Source organism: Mustela nivalis, assembly GCF_964662115.1.
Source record: "Mustela nivalis genome assembly, chromosome: 7".
Lineage (NCBI taxonomy): Eukaryota > Metazoa > Chordata > Mammalia > Carnivora > Mustelidae > Mustela > Mustela nivalis.
Window position 1 is genome coordinate 52,273,296 of NC_139026.1, and position 21,355 is coordinate 52,294,650.

General features: G+C 41.3%; 2 protein-coding genes across 4 annotated transcripts in view; one reads left to right on the forward strand and one right to left on the reverse strand.

Moving 5' to 3' along the window:
- The window catches only part of KLRG1 (killer cell lectin like receptor G1), a gene marked incomplete at its 5' end in the record, with an annotated part of 430,961 nt that extends 417,978 nt beyond the window's left edge, over positions 1–12,983 (forward strand). For all 3 annotated transcript variants that reach the window (XM_082738313.1, XM_082738314.1, XM_082738315.1), the window contains one exon: positions 12,689–12,983. The remainder of the gene's footprint in view (positions 1–12,688) is intronic.
- LOC309868428 (alpha-2-macroglobulin-like) overlaps positions 12,620–21,355 on the reverse strand; it is a 39,960-nt gene continuing 31,224 nt past the window's right edge. Inside the window, exons 29-36 of the mRNA XM_082738270.1 lie at positions 19,624–19,847; positions 17,549–17,767; positions 17,293–17,420; positions 16,041–16,131; positions 14,685–14,753; positions 13,610–13,712; positions 13,104–13,145; positions 12,620–12,765 (exon numbers count right to left, since the gene is read on the reverse strand). Coding sequence (XP_082594396.1) covers positions 12,749–12,765; positions 13,104–13,145; positions 13,610–13,712; positions 14,685–14,753; positions 16,041–16,131; positions 17,293–17,420; positions 17,549–17,767; positions 19,624–19,847 — 893 coding nt within the window. The 3' untranslated portion in view covers positions 12,620–12,748. The remainder of the gene's footprint in view (positions 12,766–13,103; positions 13,146–13,609; positions 13,713–14,684; positions 14,754–16,040; positions 16,132–17,292; positions 17,421–17,548; positions 17,768–19,623; positions 19,848–21,355) is intronic.

Genomic DNA, 21,355 nt, shown 5'->3' on the forward strand with positions numbered 1-21,355 from the left:
GCACCTGGGCTACCCTGTGGCTTTAGCTTTTATCATTCCCATAAACACTGTTATGCCTTTTTAACATTCAACCTGGTCTGATTCTCCTAACACAGACTAAAACTGAAAGCTGCTTCCACTTTCTATCCTCGGTCTTATATTTCTTTTATTGCAATTAGACAAAAATATGAGGGCACCAAGAGTCTGAGGCTTGTCAGCAGGATTTCCCTGTTTCTTCGTCACTGAGTACAATGCGAACAGTATTTGGTTACTGGTTTACAATACTCCTAATTCACTGCATGAAGTTGGGATTCTTCACTGTGCCCATTTCTGGGAGGAGCTCCACAAATCTGGGCTCTAAGCTCCTGTAGCCTCTCTTGTGATTGGGGCATCTAACAGAGAGAGAGTATTTGCCTTTTATGAGAGAGAGCCTGTGGGCATGGCCAGATTGAGGCTGAGGGTAGAGGTTCTCTGACCCTTTCATTGTGATCACGTAGAGAAGAATCTTGGCTCTTATGATACTATCCAATCATAAGTCTGTTAGCTCTTTTGGAATACTGAAGGGCTGTTTTCTTTCTGTACTCTAGGAAGGAAATAAGGCAACATCATCTTCAAAGAAGCTTTAAGCACGAAATTTTGTAGATGTTACCTTTCCTCCTTCTCCAGTGTGGTTTGAATTTTGGGAAAGGCCTATTGCCGTGTTAGCAGCACTGGCCAGAGTCTGTCAATCCCCTATGCTTCCCGCAAGAAAGAGACAATTACTACCTGGTGATGCCCACAGGTCTTAGAGGTGAATTTGCCTGAGGGTCTCCCCCAAACTCCTAACTTCGGCCTTTCCTGCTTTCTCTGCCCCATTTTTCTTACCCGTTGTCTGCTCTCACATACATTGTTCTTCTTTTAAACACCTCTCTTTTTCTGCATCCAGCCTCTTACCACTATCTAAAGTCTCCAAAGAAGACGCTTTCTTTCCCATAGCTAAGTAACAGAGGGAAGTTAGATAGAGATTGATGATAGAATGCTGGGCTTCAAATTTTGCCTCCTCATCAGCTGACCTTGGGAAGTTTCTGAACTTCTCCACACCTCTGTCTCCTCATTGTAAAAAATGGTATATTAACCGTACTGGGTACATCAGAGAGTGAATCTGAAGTTGGAATTACATATCAAACACGATGCTGAGAACAGTGCCTAGCAGGTAGTAGACAGTATTGGCTTTTTTAAAAAATTAAGTTAACCCTGTATCTATTTCATTTGCTTCTGTACTTTCTTATCTCCTCGGAACTTTGCCACCATACTTATTCCTTCTTTTTTTTTTTTTAGATTATTTATTTATTTTTTGACACACAGAAAGAGAGAGACAGCAAGAGAGGGATCACAACCAAGGGGAGTGGGAGAGGGAGAAGAAGGCTGAGCTGGGAGCCTGACTCGGAGCTTGAAAAGCAATGTGACAACACGACTCCTGATAGCGTGTTTAATACTTTCTGTTGATAGCACACCTGATGATTTCCAAGGCATTTTGATCCTCACAAGAGCCCTGTATAGCAGTGAGGGTCATTTTATAGACACTGATCTAGATTCAGAGGTGATTAGTGGGGCACCTGGGTGGCTCAGTGGGTTAAGCCTCTGCCTTTGGCTCAGGTCATGATCTCAGGGTCCTGGGATTGAGCCCCATACCAGGCTCTCTGCTCAGCGGGGAGCCTGCTTCCCCCTCTCTCTGCCCACCTCTCTGCCTACTTGTGATCTCTGTCTGTCAAATAAATAAATAAATAAAATATTAAAAACAATAGTTTAAATAATAACAACAAAAAAGAGATTAGTTTACATCTCACGTGGGGCCCAAGTTTACGGCTCCAGTCTTAACGTTTCATCTAAACATGAGTGTCCACAATTTAAGTATTTGTGTTTTAGACCGTCGCGTTTAAATGGCTTCAACACAAAGGAATGGCTCTTTAACATTATTGGAACTTTATGTCTCAGTGACTGTTGGGGGGGATCCCACGTTGACCGCCGCCGTCTGTGTGGGGAGGGGTGGCCCGGATGTCACATGCTTGTGGACCTCAGCATGGATACGCTTGCTGCTTTGATGTGCTGGTTTGAGAACTGCGCTCGGTGCACTGCGGCCAAGAGGATCCCTGGGAAAGTGAGGAGAAGGGACGGGAGGTGTCGTGGGGATTGACGGGGAAACAGATAACAAGTTCCATGGCTTCCAGCTCGTAACGCAAAGGAAAACTGAAAAAGAAAACTGAAAAAGAAAACTGAAAAAGAAAAACACAGCAACAACACCCCCAGCTAGCGGGGAGCCCCCAAGTCAGGAAATGCTTATGACAGAGAATACAGGCTCGCTGAGCTTACTGAGGAGCTGCCAGCTTCCCACAAAAGACCCAGGAAGTTTCCAGGTGTGGTTTGCGCAGTTGTAGAATACAGGAGCCACAGCGTTGCTCTGACCCAGCAGGAGGCAGAGAAAATGAGCCACATCACACACACCCGGTCCTTCATGGTCCCCTGTGGGATCCAGACTCTCCTGTATAGATTGGATTACTCCAGCCTGCAGGGATCTCTCTGGGCACGTGAGACCCTTGACATCTGGAGGGGAGTCACAACAAATCCTTAGGGAGTTGGAGACGGGCCATCTGTACCCCTGGTGTTGAAGAAAAGATGGGAGTCCTGGTCTGGCATCTCTCTCCCTCGGCCTGTCTCCTCCTGCCTGGCAGTGCTGTCTCCCTGACCGGTGTTTGTGGTACGTACAACCAGGTCTAGCTCTTGAACTGCCAATCTCCTTCTCCTCAAGTGTAGATGGACACATTCTGTTTTCCACTGGTATGATCCTGTGTCCCCTCATTGACCTGGAGAGCATTACGGCACAGAGAGAAACCTTTCCTAAACTCATGCAGCAAGCCTCAAATGATAGCAACAAAGCCTGCCCTTACTGAGCACCGCAGTGGCTCTAAAGAGAAAGATTGTCCTCCAAACAGGCTGGCCTTAGACGTCATTATGTCTCACAAGGAGGTACTTGTACCATTTTCCAAACAGAATGTTGTGTGTTCACACTCAGTGAGTCAGCCTGCTAATATATCATCCTTATTAAGTCACGTAAGGATACAAGTAAACAGCCGAAACATCTGATCCCCAGGCTACAGGTTTGAAGAAATCAGTGCTTTGGATCATAGGGCGTTGGCTGGAAAACATTGTCACGGATTTTGGGAATATTTGTCTCAGTCTGTGTTTTCCTCTTCCTTGTACCTGCCTTCTTCCAGTGGCATTTTTGGCCAGCTCAGCCAGAGAGCCAGAAAATGAGCCACCTCCATCCTCATGAACCCCCTTGCTGACTTCTCAGATCACACTGGGGAAAAAATTATAAGAGCCAGTGGAATGTTGGAGGCCGTTGTTAAGAGGACATGACTGTGGGTTGACCCATGGGCTTGACCTTGGCACTGGGAGGCTCCTTACCCATTCTTGTCTTGGAACATATTCAGCTTGTCGTTCCTACTCCCAGAAGCTGCCCTGGGAACACCTGCATGGTATACTGAACCCAGGTTAAGTTTTGGCACGTGGCTGTAGAGAGCTACTCATTTTGCAGCCGCTGAACGCAGCCCCTGGGTAAGTTCTCTTTGCTTATTTGGTCTCTCTCTGCCCTCCATGTCCAGGGGCTGGTTTCAAATTTCACCTGGGAAGTTCCTGAGGAGGTTATGAACCAACAGCGACAGACTCATAGGAAGGGAATTCTCAATAAAATCGCATATAAGTTTAGTCACGTTAGTTACTTTAGCAAAAAAAAGGATAAAGAATTATGTAGTATTAGAGTAGGAGGTGGCATTCAAGCATACAGTTGGAGATTTGGTGTGGAAAACAGCAATAGAAAGAGGTAGCAGAAGAGAGCCTGGAAGGAAAGGGGACAATATAAAATAGGGCTATGGTGGTACTCATGGTCTTCCATGCATTGAGGGCAAGAAGAATTAGAACTAGACGTGCCAGAGCGTATCTTCTTGTCCCCATGGTGCAAGAGATCAGAAACATGGTGTCTCCCTCCTTGCACTCTGTCTGGTCTCAGAAACCCCCCCACTTCACAGGAATTTATTTCTGAGAGCGCTCTGTGCAAACAGAATGCCCCACTCCAAGGCTTCCAAGCAGGGTGTGTGGCATTTGGCAAGAATTCCCTGATAGCGGTCATGGCTCTCAGCGGTGGCCAGAAGTGGGTCAAAGCAGATGCTGGTAGTAAAGGGTCCAGGGAATGGAAATCCTATAGCCAGTACCCACATCTTAGATGTTCCTCATCTTAGAACAGCCTCTCAACCTCAGCACTGTGGACATTTAGGGTCAGATGAGGGTTTATTCTGGGGTGCTGAGCTGTGATTGTAGTGTGTTTTGCCACCTCCCCGCCTTTACCCATTAGATGTCAGTAGCATTTGCCCAGTGTAACAACCAAAGACGTCTCCGGTCTCCTCTGTCGAGAACAACTAGCTTATGGAGTCCTGATAAGAGATTTTCAGCTCTCCCAGTTTGTGGACGCTGGGAAGATTCAGACCCTATTACCAGTGACATGTCATTGCCTGCAGTTTCTTCAGCAGAATAGTGTTCCTGGGAGCGCCTAGGTGGCTCAGTGGGTTAAAGCCTCTGCCTAGGGCTCAAGTCATGATCCTAGGGTCCTTCTCAGCTCTCTGCTCTGCAGGGAGGCTGCTTCCCCCTCCTCTCTCTGCCTGCTTCTCTGCCCACTTGTGATCTCCGTCTGTCAAATTAGTTAACTAATTAAAAAATCTTAAAAAAAAATAGTGTTCCCCAGACTTTACCACATCACAGCACACGTGGAAAATGAGAATATTTGCTCAGGATAGTAGTAAGTCAAAGGTTTTGTTGCAGCTAAAGGTGACTGCTTTGAGGGCTGAGGATTCAATATTTGGGACACACCTTGATTCTTTTTGCAGCACATTAATGTAGTTGAGAAGTGATTAGCATTTCCCTGAGCAGTATTTTTTACCTTTTACAAGTCTCTTCTCCCAACACTTTCTTACAGAGGTCTTTCCTGCACCCCTACGCGGAGCGGAGCTGTAACCATGCCCCATCCCTACTTCAGTGCTCCCCTTTTCCTCCTCCATAGCAGGAAACATTTCTTATTTGCAATTTAAATTTCTTGTTTATATATATATATATATATTTTTTATATATTTATATTTATATATAAGTTTTATATATAAATATATAGATAAAATTACATATATATAAATATATATAATTTATAAAAATTTATATATATAAAATATATATATTTTTAAATCTTTCTACATCCTCTAGAATATTAAGTTTTCTGAAGGCAGAGATTTTGCCTTCTGTTCTGTTTCCTGTTGGTCCACAGTGTGGCTGCTCAATGAATGACTGTTGAATGAACGCGTGGTTCCTTAACATGAAACAGAAAGCAAACTATTTGAGAGTTGACGCAGATAGGGATTATGAGGCTAGATGCACAGGAAAGCTGTATGAAATGTTTGTTTCCCATAACAATTACAGTGTGGCTGGATTAACTCTCCCCTCTTCCTGCATTCTAGGAGTCTCTGTCTTGTATTTGAACTTTATCAGAATAAATGACGTAAGAGTACATTAGCTGCACTTTGCCTGAGTCCTACGGTGGCTGAGGGACATTTTGTCTAGTTAAATATTAACTGCTTTCAAATGCAAAAAGCCCAATAACTGGACATGACCAATTTTTTGTTCTCAGAATGCCAGCCCAACTATGTATGCTATGATATTAATTCTCTATACTTGTTTTTATGGGAAGCTAATGAGAATACACTATGTGAAAAACCTAATAAACGTTTTTCAGACGATTGCTATTCATCAGATGATAATTCTTTCATTTTAAAAATGAATTTGGTAATTTAGGCAATTTCATTCATTTCTAAAAGCTATAAAAATACAATACTTTGGTAACCGTGTCAACCTCTGAGTATTAAGATCTTGTTTCTTTAAGGTTACTCCCCCAAATGACCCAAGCCCATTGTCCAGTGAGAACAATGGCTCCTTAATCCCCTGCAAAATTTTTGTCTAGGGGAGTTTTAATATCTCTCCATCTTGCCTTTTTTTTTTTTTTTTAAAGGATGCATGAAAGACATCTTTTATGATAGTCCACAAGCATCCGGTCAGTTATAGAGGGCTGCAAACAAAAACAAACAGAAAACGCCTGGAATGCAAACCCAGGCTTTATTATTGTTTTCAACTTTTTTTCTGGGTTGTAAGGCAAATTAAACAAACTGACTCACTGGACATTTTATTTTTTATTTATTTTTTTTAAAGATTTTATTTATTTATTTGACAGAGAGAGATGACAAGCAGGCAGAGAGGCAGGCAGAGAGAGAGGAGGAAGCAGGCTCCCTGCTGAGCAGAGAGCCTGATGTGGGGCTCGATCCCAGGACCCTGAGATCATGACCTGAGCCCAAGGCAGCTGCTTAACCCACTGAGCCACCCAGGCACCCCTCACTGGACATTTTAAATGCAAATCAATCATATTTACTTTTTTCCCTATGGGATCCCATAAACTTCCCATGGATTTTGCTGAGTTCTCTCTTTCCTTGCCCCAGCTGGGTAAAATCTGCCATTTATGTGTAAAGAATTAAGAATTTCATCTAATAGAAGAAGAGTTTCTGAATGTTCTAATAAAAAATCAGAGATAAATTCATAATCACATTTCACAGGTGGAGTAATAACAATGTCTCAGCCTTAAATATTGCTTATAACGTGGGGAAGCCATTCAGCATTTAAAAACTGACAAAAGTAACATATGAATACACACTGGGTAAAAATGCAGAAGATTAAAGAGAAAAAATAAAAAAGGCTTCCATTCATCAGCCCTACTCTTCTACTTCCTGTTTTAGAAATATCCACTGTTAATTTATTTTGTTTCTCTCCAGGGAAGTTTTCTTTCCATTCTTTTAAAAGCATAGAAAGCATACTTAGGAAAAAAAAGATGATTATAAGTGAAGAGAAAGTTCTCTGTGACTACCCTCCATATGCTATCTTCCACACTCTCCAGAGAGATATTTAGAATTAAAAAAAAAAAAAAAAATCACGGGGCGCCTGGGTGGCTCATTAGGTTAGGCCTCTGCCTTCAGCTCAGATCATGATCCCAGGGTCCTGGGATCCAGCTCCACATTGGACTCTCTGCTCAGCAGGGAGCCTGCTTCACCCTCCCTGCCCCCGCCTACTTGTGATTTCTCTCTCTGTCAAATAAATAAGTAAAGTCTTTAAAAAAAAAATCACTATTTTACATCCATCTATGTATCTCAAGAGAAAAAAACTCACGGCTGTGTGTTTTTTTTTCTATAACGGTAGCATTATGCAAATAGTTAGTCTAAAATTTGTTATGTTCTCCCAGTTATAGTGTTTCACAAGCCATGTTGCTATGTATAAAGAGACAGATAATTCATTTTAGCTGCCCTATAGTGTTCTATTGTGCAATACTACATTTTATTACATTTCAATATCCAAATTGTGGTTTCTATTTTTTTGTTTTTCAAAAATTGGGGAAAAAATCTTAGTATAAAATTTGCCATTTTAACCATTGTTTAAATGTACAGCCCAGTGGCATTTATTACATATGCAATGTTGTGGAACCATCCCTACTAGTTCTGAAGAAGCCTTTTCTTTTCTTTTTTTCCTTTAAAGATTTTATTTATTTATTTGACGGAGACAGACAGCCAGAGAGGGAACACAAGCAGGGGGAGTGGGAAAGAGAGAAGCAGGCTTCCCGCTGAGCAGGGAGCCTGATTCAGGGCTTGATCCCAGGACCCTGGGATCATGACCTGAGCCGAAGGCAGACGCTTAACAAGACTGAGCTACCCAGGTGCCCCTAAAGAAGCCTTTTCATCATTCCTAAGACATAAGACAAACTCTCTACTCACTACACAATAGCTGCCTCCCCATCTTCCACCTGCCTCCAGTAGCTCCTAATCTACCTCTTGTCTATGAATTTGCCTATTCTAGATACCTTCATACAAGTGGAATCAGACAGTGTTTTTGTCCTTGTGTGTCTGGCTCACTTCTCTTGGCATAATGTCTTTAAGTTTCCTGCAGTTGCAGTGTGTACCAGAACTTCATTCTTTTTATGGCTGAATAATATTCCAGCCCAAGTATACAGCACATTTTATTTTTCCATTCATCTGCTGTTGGACGCTTGACTTCTACCTTATTGGGAATAATGTTGCTGCGAACAGTGGTGTATGAGCTGCTGTTTTCAGATCTTTGGGGTGAGTTGGTCCTTAGGAGTGGAGTTGTTGAACCATACAGTAATTCAGTGTTTAATCTTTTGAGGAATCACTAAGTGTTTTCCTAGTGGCTATGGATTTTACCTTCTTAGGAGCAATATATAAGGGTTAAAATTTCTCTACATCCTGGGCAACGACTGTTACTTTCCTTTTTTTTTTTTTTTTTTTAATTACTCATCCTAGTAGGCTTAAGGAGGTATCTCATTGTAGTTTTGATTTACATTTCCCTGATGACTAATGGTATTGAGTGTCTGTTGTGTACGTATTTGCCATTTTTGTATGTTCTTTGGAGAAATCTCTATTCAAGTGCTTTGACATTTTTATTTATTTATTTATTTATAAAGATTTTATGTTTATTTATTTGTCAGAGAGAGAGAGCAAGCACAGGCAGGCAGAGTGGCAGGCAGAGGCAGAGGGAGAAGCAGGCTCCCCACCGATCAAGGAGCCTGATGTAGGACTCGATCCCAGGACACTGGGATTATGACCCGAGCCAAAGGCAGCCGCCTAACTGACTGAGCCACCCAGGTGTCCCAACTTGGATGTTTTTAAACTGGGTTCTGTTTTTGTTGTTTATTTATAGTTCTCTCTGTATTCTGGATGTCATACTTCTATCAGATAAGTGATTTGCAAATATTGTCCTCCATTGTGTGGGTCATTCTTCACTCTTTGAAAGTATCCATTGGGGGAGCCTGCTTCCCCCTTTCTCTCTCTCTGCCTGCCTCTCTGCCTACTTGTGATCTCTGTCAAATAAATACATAAAATCTTAAAAAAAGAAAAAAATGAAAGTGTCTGTTGATGCATGAAGTGTCTAATTTTAACGAAGTTCTGTTTACTTATATTTTCTCTTACTATCTGTGTCTTTGGTGTCATATTTCATTAACCATTGCAGGAGCCCCTCAGGCTCAGGCCTGATGCACCCCCTTCTGCCTTGTCATCTTCCCATTCCCTTCTCTGCCAGCACAATGAATACAAGGGCATGGACCCAATTACTTGCATTTTCCAATATATTTTTAAAGCCTCAGATTTCTATTAACTCTGTGCACAGGAAATTGGAGAAAATGATTGGATATAAAATGTAATTTTTAAAATGGTAAGCCATTTCACATTTGCTTTTTTTGGTTAATTGCTTTCCAGTGCATTGTTATTATTGTTCAGAAACAACCTTGAGCATTCCTATTTCTGAATGGATTTCCCTTGGACAGATCATGTTATTACTGGCAGGCTTTAAAACATTATTTAATTGGGGCGCCTGGATGACTGAGTTAGTTGTGCATCTGCCTTGCGCTTAGCTTCTGCCATAGAGTTCCGAATCGGGCTCTTTGCTAGGCAGGAAGCCTGCTTCTCCCTCTCCCTTTCCTCCTGCTTGTGTTTGTTATGCCTGAGTTTTTGTTATGCCTGAGTTTTCGCGTCCGAGAGACCGCCTGAGTTTTCGCGTCCGAGAGACCGCCAAGGAGCCAACACCGATGTAAACATATGAGGGTTTATTCAGCAAGCTTAAGCTTGGGCCCAAGTATACCTAACACAATGGAGTAGGGACTTGGACCCCACACCAGATTACAGTCAGAGTTTTTAAAGGCAGAGTAGGGGTGGACTCAGGGGTGGGTGAGGACAAAGGGGCTGTTGTAAGTCTCTAAGGAATTTTGGAAGCAAGGTCTCCAGGACCTTGCAGGGCTAGCTATTGTTGGGAGAAAGGTTATTTATTACTGAAAATCTTCTCGTGAAACCCTTTAGATGTATACCAGTGGGCCATATACTTGGGAATGATTCTCGACACTATCTTGGAGGTTTAGAGATAAAGTTTCACATTTCTCCTATCAAGCGTCCTTGTTAGTGAGATTTGGGCTTAGGAGAAATTTAACTTTTTTTTTTTTTTTTTTAAAGACTTTATTTATTTGACAGAGAGAGATCACAAGTAGGCAGAGAGGCAGGCAGAGAGAGAGAGAGGAAGAAGCAGGCTCCCTGCTGAGCAGAGAGCCCGATGCGGGGCTCGATCCCAGGACCCTGAGATCAGGGCCTGAGCCGAAGGCAGTGGCTTAACCCACTGAGCCACCCAGGCGCCCTAGGAGAAATTTAACTTTATTTTCATTTCCTTCTGCCTCAGCCTTCTTTAGTTTTATGGTGGGGAGGGCGACGTTAGGGCTTGGGGAACTGCGTTACTTACCTTTGTAAATTGGGCTATTGTTAAGATAGCTTCTTTGTTGTAAATCTCCAGGACATTTGTAAACCAAGGGAGACTCCTGTCTTGCAGGATTGTGATCTCAGCAAGTTAGCTATTTGTTTTTCTTTTAGGGCAGCCCTTGGTGGCTGAGGATGTCACACATACTACCGAGGGGAGGGGGGGTGGAAAGGGGGTACAAAGTGCCAGCTTTTGTTTTGTCAAGATGGCTGTACTTATGTCAGGGCTAGACTCGAGGTGGGTACAGCCTTGTTTTTCTTTGCCTCGACAGTGTTCCCTCTCTCTCTGTGTCTCTGTCAAATAAATAACATCTTCCAGTGGATGTCTTTGTACCCTCACACACACCTGTGGAGGGTGATAATGATTTCCTTCTTTACTGATGAGAAAACTGAGTTTTGAGAGGAGTTAAGTGTGGGTAAGATTCCATAGGTGCTAAGTAGCAGAGTTGAATTTTGAGTCCATTCCATTTTCCACATCTGTGAAAACATGTGCTTTCCTCTACCATATGACACTGCAAATAATGTAAAATGTGGAAGGAAGAGGATTCGCAGAAGAGGGAAACCCACCCAGTCCCTGACCACTTTACCATTAGGATAATCATAGCTTGGCCCTGGTTATCGAGTTTGTGCTGAATAAATCTTATGCCTCATCATCGCTGTGAATTTTTCTGTGTGGGATCTCGGCTGTGCTACTGCAGCTGGGCAAGTGATCTGGGATTCCAGTAGGGGGGGTGCCTGAATGTATGGAATTCAGTGATAGCTTTTATCTTTTACTTTTGCCCAGTCCAGGGATAGAGCTAAGAATGCTTGAACTTCAAAGTCCTTGAGAGTTCTTAGCTGATACCATCCAAGCTTCAGTCAAACTAACCCCAATGAAGACATGGACTCCTAGGACAACTCCAGAGATATCGGTGAACTCCTGAGGCTTCTGTCCCTCCACCCATAAATAAATGCTTTCAATACTTACCACAAAGAAAATGTAGAGACTGGGTATTCTGGGGACATTGATTTCTTTCTTTCTTTTTTTTAAAAGATTTTATTTATTTACCAGAGAGAGAGAGAGAAAAAGAGCAAGCGAGTACGCCCAAGTAGGCAGAGAGGCAGGCAGAGGCAGCGAGAGAAGCAGGTTCCCTGCCGAGCAAGGAGCCCAATGCAGGACTCGATCCCAGGACCCTGGGATCATGACCTGAGCCAAAGGCAGCGGCTTAACCTGCTGAGCCACCCAGGCGTCCCTCTTTTTTTTTTTTTTAAGATTTTATTTATTTGACAGAGGGAGATCACAAGTAGGCAGTGAAGCAGGCAGAGTGAGAGGAGGAAGCAGGCTCCCTCCTGAGCAGAGAGCCCAATGCGGGGCTCGATCCCAGGACCCTGGGATCATGACCTGAGCTGAGGGCAGAGGCCCTAACCCGCTGAGCCATCCAGGCGCCCCTGGCCAGTGATTTCTGCCTCTGAACTCCTCCTTGAGTTTACACCTATCCTTTGATCCTGGTTTGATGTTCTGGAAAAAAAAATACTCCAATATAACATACTTATTTGGGCTTTTGAGTCCTATATACCCTTTCTTCTAAGAGAGCTCACTTTCTTTTGAGAGAGAGTGAGTCGGGGGGAGGGACTGTAGGGGAGGGAGAGAGGGAGAGAGTCCCATGTAGGGCTCGATCCCATGACACTAAGATCATGATCTGAGCCAAAATCAAGAGTCCCGCACTCAACTGTCTGAGCCACTCAGGCACTCCTAAGAGAGCTTGCTTCTAACATGTCACCTTTTCAGCATTTTCCATCTGTCATCCTTTATTGAACCTGAGACCCACAGTTAACTGACAAATCACTTGTATCAGTCAATGGCAGATTTGGTTCTGAGGACATGTAATCCCTGTTCAGGTAAATTTCCAACTAATGATGATGTCTCCCAATGTAACTTACCCAACATTGTATTTCATTATTTCCCTTTAATGTGAAAATTCTTTTCTAGTCCTAAAATGCATGCTGACTTTTTCTTAGGGTATTCCTGTAGCTAAACACCCTTCACACTGTCCGAGGGCATAATCCAATACTTTCTCTGCAACCCCTAATGAAGGCTGCTCAGACCAACATTGCTGTAATAGTTCTCATTTGCTGAAGTCCCTCAACCCCTGATTGCTGTGAATTTTTAACCCCAGGAATCTACCGGGAATTGTATGGAAATGTAATAAATGTTTATTGAATGAATGAGGAAACAGTGATAAAGATTGACCAGAAAAAAAGGTTTATTTCAAATCTTCATAGATCACAAAAATTCTTTTCTTCTACAGAGACCTCAGTCCATGGAACAAGGACCCCAGCAAAGTGGTTTTCCTTGTCGCTGGTGATCTTCAGGCATTTCCATGATCTGTGATAGTGGATAGAAGAGAGAATCAAGATGGACTCGGGCTTCCTGAGTAGTGACTCTTCCATCCCTCAGATCTGGGTAGCATACTGTCTACAGAGGCCTGATTGGCATAGTGGGAAGTGAGATTTATTACTTATATGTATCCAACAAATAATCCTATGAACTATGTGAAGTTTGACTATCAGTGGCCCTTTCCCAATAAATGCATTTTTCTTTAATAAGTTGCAATGTGAGCAAGATGATGTCTATGAAAAATAGTTAGCCAGAATTTTATGGAGGGATATAAGAGACAAGCCAAGGGGTTCTGACTGCATTTTGAAGGAAAGTGCATTACTTACCTTTGCTGCAAGGAGCAACATACTCAGCAATTGCAAACTCATCTGAATGAAAACAAAACCATTAGGTGAAGTGAGAAGGAAAGATTTATGGAATACAGGTCAGTTAAAAATATTTTATTATGGGAAGAATTGTATCAGAAACATCAGCATCATCCATTTCATACATTGCTTGCTGTTTTATATGTTAACTCTTCAAATACAGTATATTTTTTTCCCCTAAATGTCTGAAAGACAGTTCAGTTGTTCTATGTATTTAAGTCTCACATTGTTTTGCAGTTGATTTATCTGAAGAAAAGGGAACTAAATATCCTACAGGTGGTCTGTGTTAGTAGTTGATGTATTTGTATGATAGATAGTTTCTATAACATGTATAGAAGACAGAGAAGAGTCAGATTTGATGGGGACAAAATTAAAGAACAGTGTAATAAGTTGCCTCCACACATTTCTCAAATCTAAATTTTTGTGACCAGAAATTTAGTTTCTAAGTCAAAGTTGTTCACACTCACCTGTCTCATAGTAATCATAGACTTTCACTATGGCTGGCTTCAGCTCTATTACTGGGACATCTTGTAGAACCGTGAAGGACATGCTGAGTGTCTGATTTGTCACCTAGAAAGCAAAAGGGAATTACAAGCTTTCTTCTCTCTTCTTTGAATGAGTTTAATTAGTCATCTACTTTTGGAGAGAAAAACTTTTTATCGACTAACAGTGTCCTTAAGTGGCACAGAAAGCTCCCAGGGTGAATGAAAATATCCCTAAATTTTGCTTAAATAACCCAAACAATTCATATACTCTGATCAATACTGGTCCATGGGCTCTTTGTAAAGGGTGAATGATACATGATTTTGTTGGGTGAATGGCGACATTCATTTTTCCATATCCAGAGATTTGGTATAGTTTTACTTCTCTATCTTGTAGAAATACTGTGTTGGCTTAACAAGTCATATAAAAGATCTATCATTACAGCCTTATTACAATTTCACAAAACTTGTAAAATATAATGTCCGTAAATATAAGAATGAATAAATTATGTTAGAACACAGAACTATAAAATGAGATTGGCTTATTGGTTGACTGATCTTATCATTTTATGGTGTATCCTTGCTAAAATGGTATTTCCTCGTTTTATACTGTCGACATAATAATTGAGATGTGAATTATATAATTGATATATCTGAGGTATGATATATGTAATATGTAATGTATAACATCAATTATGTTGATGTTGATACAATAATATAAGGAAGAAACCAATGGGTTTCTTTCTTACATTACTTGATATCTTCCAAACAGGTTATGGACATAAACACATTGTGCAGAGAAATTTTTTGTTTATGAGGTCAAGAAGTATTCATATCCTCATATTATAATAGTCATTTTTTCTCACAGTCTTACATGAATTGCAAATAAAGAAGAGGAGAGTATTTACTGGAATTAATATTAGAATGCTCAAACTTTTGCCATGGAGGCGATGTCTCCAAAATGCCTTCATTCACTTTCCTTAGGATAGGATTAGTATATCTCCCTTCAAGAGATTATTGCCTATATTTTTTTTTGCAATTAGATTGGCAGGACTCTCACCTTATCCAGATAAATCAAAACATGGTTATTGTTGACTTCTGTTCGGCTCACATGGTTTGATCTTTCAAGCTGAAGAAAATTAATACATCACAAATGTTAATAAACAGGTGAAGCCTCTGGGAAAACCAGAGAAACGAAGAATTTTTATTACCAAATTAAGCCTGAGGGTAAAGTTTCTTCAAGGGATTTTTGTAAGTGAAGATGATAATGTTTTTAAATTAAAAATGAGAGATAATTGGGATGCAGGGTTTGATATTAGGACACATGACCTATGTGTAAAGTTGATATATCTGAAGAGAAGTGAAATAAGTATCCTAAACTTGGGAACTTTCTGTATTTCGATGTTCAATGTATATTCTATTCCTTCAAGAAGGAGGGTTTCTCTTAAAACTTTTCTTTTTGCTTGCTCTTATAGCAATCTCATTTTTCTCTGAACTTCTGTAATAATTAGAGTTTATATTTATTGGTCATTTTTATCTATTGGTCATTTTTGTATTTTTTCCACTGGTGCATAAGCTTTATCTTCTTCTTCTTCTTTTTTTTTTTTTAAAGTTTTATTTATTTAAGTAACCCTCTACACCCAAAATGTGGCTTAAGCTCATGACCCTGAGGTTCCAGAGTTTCATGCTCTTCTGACTGAGCCAGCCAGGAGCCCAAGCTTTATCTTCTTAAGTGTCTAAGCTCCATGAAAGCAGGAGCTTGCTGACATTCTTCTTCTAGTAGATGTGGCTCTTGGAAGAGAGCTGTTTGTAACATGAAACAGACAGTCTCTGTGGGTGTCATCAAAGCAGTGATGGGAAGCCTGCTGGAGCTGGCAAGGTCACCAAGTCTGCACGGAAAGTTCAGGAGGCTCAATGAATATTATCCCTAATGCCCTCCACCCCAGTCCTAACCAGCTGTAGAAGAATGGTTACAGTAATGTGTGTCTCATTTGGCCACTTAAGTTTAAAAGGAAGACTGGCTAATCATAAAAATGCCCCAGAAAACCTTCGGAGGGAAGAGAGAATGTTTTGTGGATCATTCATTTGTGTATATATGCGTGTGTGTGTGTGTGTGTGTGTGTGTGTGTGTGAGTTTTAACTTATTAGTTTTAAAAACAAGTACTTTTTAATGGGAGAAACTTGACCAAAAAATTTGTCAGAGAATTTTGAGACCCCCTAAAACAAAGCTTAATGAGCAAGCCCACACACACCAAAAAACCTGTATACAAACATGTTAAATTCTATTTCTGACTTTGGAGAAAGTATTTTTTTGATGTTTCATAGAAGTGACTGAAAAGATTCTAATATTTTCTTAGTCCGGAGACACCTAAAACATTAAATAAAATAGAGCCTCCTGGACATACGCTAGACCTACCATTTTCACTGTTGGTTTCAGGGGAATGAAGCCGGACACCATCTTCACATCAATAATCACCATGTTGGAGGCGGGACGACTCCCGGTGTAACTGAAGATTCAGGGAAGAAAGGAGTTAAAGTTTTCTGTGTTCCTAAGTATTCTCCTTTTCTATGCCCAGAGCAAGCCCTCACTGCCCTCAAAGGTACATGGAGGGCTTCCTAAATGTCCTCCCCAAGCGGAAGCATTAAAATCTCCAGGGAATGTGTTGAAACCACAAAGACCAGGCTGTACCCTAGACCTAATGAGTCAGGACTTCACGTGTGTGGACTCGAGGCGGTGCAGTTTGAGAAAGCATGTGATGCAGAGCTGGGTCTGGACCTCTAATCTCTGCCAGTTATTTGTGACATGTACTTTAACTTTTTTTCCTGAATAGTATCTCCACCCAGGTTAGAATATTCTTGTGGACAGATACATTTTTTGTTAGCCCTGGAGCCATCTGAATAGTGCTGTATATAGTTATCTATTTTTCTCCCAAATTGATTATTTTGTATAGAATCTGAGATTTATTTATTGCCAGTAGGAATTCTAATTAGAGAGTCACTACTTCCTTCTATTCATGCTTTTCAGGAATTCTCCATATCTGCCCTGGATAGAGCAAGGATGATATCAAATATCAAAAGGTCTACCATTATAGCCTTATTAAAAGTGCATAAAACTTGTAAAATATAAAGTCCACAAATGTAAGACCTAATAAATTATGTTAGAACACAGAACTATAAAATGAGATTGGCTTATTGGTCGACTGATCTTATCATTTTATGGTGCATCCTTGCTGAAATGGTCAGTATTTATATTCTATTACAATATTACAATATTCTATATTACATGTACATATACATACATGTACATTATACATGGAATATACATTTTATATTCTGTAATAGAATGAAATCCAAGAATGGATCTATGACATTAGTATTAAATCAGGAATTCAGGTCAGAGGCAAGGATAAATGTTCTCTGTTTTTAGCTGTTATTGAGGGGAATTAACCTTTAAATAACGAGGTTCAACAAGCATAGATCCTGGAGACAGGACGTACCATGAATATATACCCCACCACAGAGAAATTCTGTATGAACCCGAGGACACACTGCTTTTTCAATAAACGTAGTGCAGATATTTATGGACATGCTGCTCAGCTTAATGACGAACTCCAGTAAGAGGACTGGTTGTTCTAACCAGAACTAGAGGATTCAGGCAGAGGTCTTACCTGACATTCAGGGAGATCTGGAAGCTGGTGTGGGCTTTGGGTCCATCACAACTTTGGGGCAGAGTCTGTACCTCCAAAGCAAATGGGAACTCTGCCTTTTCTGGCAGAATATTGTATTTCAGGGATGTCTGTGGAATATCAAAGACAAAAATCTGTGTTTCTCTCTCCTCCTCCCAATTTCCTCAACTCTTTCTCTGACTTGCCTTCTCCTCTGCCGAGTCAGAGATTAATGGCTAATGTGGACCAAGAATCTCACCTGGAGGTAGACACAACCTCCTCCTGTCACCGTCATGGTATATATCTCAGGCACCTTTGGCAGTGAGGTCTGCTGTAGTAACAGGCGGTTGTCGTGGTCCACTTGGAATTTGGCGACAAGTGTTCCCGAATGTTGGATGGTCACTTGTGTGGGCTTCCCAGTCCTGGTGAAGGTGGCTGCTCCGTATCTGGACAAGGCCTGGAGAGCCACCACTGTGTCCTGGAAGACAGGAGTGAGAGAACCTGCGTAGGCTTGGTAACCTTCTGAAGCCCAAAGGCCCACGTCAGCCGCCACTACGGGGGCCTTGATTCCCTCTCTCCGGCTCCCCTCACTACTTAAATACTGGAGCTCTAATTTCAAGATTGATTCTAATCCTTAGATCGAACCATAACAGTCACATATCTGCTTTAGGAGCGCATTTTATTTCTCAGAAAATGGATCTTTCTCTATAAATACTTGTGGGATATGGAATGTGGAAAATATACATGAATTGGAATCAGTTAATGGCATTAGTTGTTTGCTCAGAGGTCCTACTTAATAACTATGGTCATACCCGCCACCATTCAGCCAAAATTCAGTCCAGCTCTCACCCCAGATGAAACTGCTCTGCGGTGAGGTCAGCGCCCTGAGGAAGCCCTAGGTCCTTTGCCACCATGATTAGGGTCATGTTTAATTATAATTATTTATGGCTCTCCCTTTTTTATTGGAAGTCTGGATTCCTCCCATCCCTACATGTCATATTCTCCATTCTCATCAGCACTGAACCTGAACCTGAATGAGTCTTTAACGAATAGATTTCTTTTTTTCCAGAGTTTTTTAAAAAATTATTTTTATTAACATATAATGTATTATTGGCCCCAGGGGTACAGGTCTGTGAATCATCAGGCTTACACACTTCACAGCACTCACCATTAAATAATAGATTACTGAGAAAGAATGGCTTGTAGTAAAAAGTATTCAGTTTTTTCCATTCATATGGAAAAGTAAGAGATAAATTACAATGGAAAAAAGATGCGATGCCATTTTGTCACTTTCTCTTTCTCTTTTAGGTTTAGCCTTTAGGATAACCTCTCAATTCTCTGAAAAGGAAATGACCTGCTGTGTACATATTGATGAATGTTGGCTCAGTAAAGAAAATTCTTTATGTTCCTGGAGAACAGATGTTTGTATAGTAAGAGGTGAATAGTAGAAGTATAAAATGTGTCCACTTTAAAATAAGCCAGTTAAAGGGGACCTACGAATGGAGAGATTTGCAAGGAGAGGTTATTGGGTTTTGAGCAGCATTCCTGGGAACAGTTTGAAAGGTACTTTTGAAAGGCACTCTTAGAACTTCCAGAAGATTCCAGAAGGTAAGTTTTTTTTGTTGTTGTTGCTTTTTTTTTTTTTTTTTTTTTTTTTAAATTCATTCTGCTGTGGCCATTGCATACCAGGTCCCATTTCTTTAGGGAGGTAGAATTTTTGTCGGGAGGAGAAGTCCATGATGGTAACAAGGATGGGGTCCCAGGATTGCAGACATTTTCTTTTTAGCCCTCTTTGACTTTCATTTTTCCTTATTTCCTCACTATCCCTGAATACTAGTAATATTTACCTCATTCAAGTTATTTTCAACTTCAGTTTTTCTTCTTGTGTGTCTTTATAGCTTGTTCAAAACTATTTTTTTAAAGATTTTATTTATTTATTTACTTGCCAGAAAGAGAGAATGCGCAAGCAGGCAGAGTGGCAGGCAGAGGCAGAGAGAGAAGCAGGCTTCCTGCTGAGCCAGGATACTGGGATCATGACCCAAGCCGAAGGCAGCAGCTTAACCAACTGAGCCACCCAGGTGTCCCCAAAACCTTTTTAAAAAATATTTATTTATTTGACAGACAGAGATCACAAGCAGGCAGAGAGGCAGGCAGAGAGAGAGGAGGAAGCAGGCTCCCCGCTGAGCAGAGAGCCTGATGTGGAGCTCGATCCCAGGACCCTGGGATCACGACCTGAGCCGAAGGCAGAGGCTTTAACCCACTGAGCCATCCAGGTGCCCATCCCAAAACTTTTGTTACCTAAAGGTGAAGTGAAAGGCTCTGGGAAACACAGACCTGGGTGGAGGAGAAGCCCCCGTGGGAATTCTGTTGCTTTGTGATCCACTTCACGATGTGCGAGGCAGAAGTCAGCTCTTCTGAGGTCGGGGCAGGCTGGGCTGTGAGGTAAGCCAGGAGCACATAGGATGTCATCTCCACCTCAGCTGAGGGAGCCGGAGGTTTGTAAAAATGCCCCACTGGTTCCCTGGGTTTCTCAGGTCGCTCCCAATGGACAGAACTCTCTGGAGATGAGAAAAAGAGATTTATGAGTGACTACCTATTCTTATTTAAGTGAAGTGAAAGTGCCTAAGCCAGAGCTGAAGTGGAGTACACTCTTGAACCTTATCTAGACGCTTTTCCTTCTGTGTAAATCTGAACTTGTTTGTTTCAGTTAGGTGAAGGCAGACATGTTGCTGGAGTCAGAAGCCCACAGCCATCAAAGTTTCCAAAAAGTTGCTGTGGTTCGGTTGTTGGGGAGAAAGAGCAGAGCAAGATCCCTCACCAGCTGTGGGGATTTCCTCTTTTTGATGTTAATCAGACCTTATCTAGGCTTTGTTAAATTTTCTACAAATTTTTCTTTAAAAAAAAATTTTTTTTTAAAGATTATATTAATTTTTTTGACAGAGAGAGGTCACAGGTAGGCAGAGGCAGGCAGACAGAGAGGAGGAAGCAGGCTCCTCACTGAGCAGAGAGCTCGATGCGGGGCTTGATCCTAGAACTCTGAGACCATGACCTGAGCCGAAGGCAAAGGCTTAACCCACTGAGCCACCCAGACACCCCTCTAAAAATTTTTCTATAGAAGTTTCTTGTGAGGATCACAGATGACATGAGATAATGGAGTTCATACTCCTTAGGCCAGAAAAAGTATATAATCTTAAAATACCAAAGGCTAACGAAGATGGGAAATAATGGGAATTGATTTACGCTGCCGAGGGAAGGAAGCTGCTCTTTGGAAAGCAATTCGGGAATATCCAGCAAAGAGGAAGATGTGCTTAGCCTGCTAATCAGCAATTCACTTCTTGGAAGTGTAGCTCAGAGAAACTCACACAGGTACAAGGAGGCATGTTTGTGAGTGTTCATTGCAGCGTGGTTTGCAATAGCCACAAATAAGAAACAAGAAAACATCCATGAGGGAGAGACTCCTTTTTATAAATCATGACCTATGTATATATCGTGAGATATTATGTGGCAGTGAAAATAATGCATTAGAGTCACAGGCACTCATATGGGGCCGCCTCTTCCCACAAGATTCATTGTCAAAAACAAAAGGCAAGAAAACAAGATGCAGAAATACTCAAAAGTGTGATACCTTTATGTAAAGATGAGGAACACGTAAAAATTCCAAATATTGTTTAGAAATAGGTATGTAGGAAAAATAAAGAAACCCAGGGAAATTATAAGGACAAATTCAGGATAATGGCTACCTTTTGGGGTGGGAGTGGTACACAGGGAATTTTTCCTGCACTGGTCATTTCGTGTTTCTTAAACTGGGAGGAAAGTATAAAGTGGTTTACATATCTGAAATATTCCCAATACAGTTTAAGGATAAGCAATTAATGGCACTGTCAAGGGTGAAAGGTAGAATATGTTTTACTGGATAAAGTATTATTTGCATTCTTATTTTCTATTTCTTTGACCCCTCATATAGACCACCGCACACATAGAAATATCGTGTGAATATGGATAGATTTGTCAACATTATCAGACTTTTGATATGAGCATAAAATACCATAATTTATTTGTGAGGTTA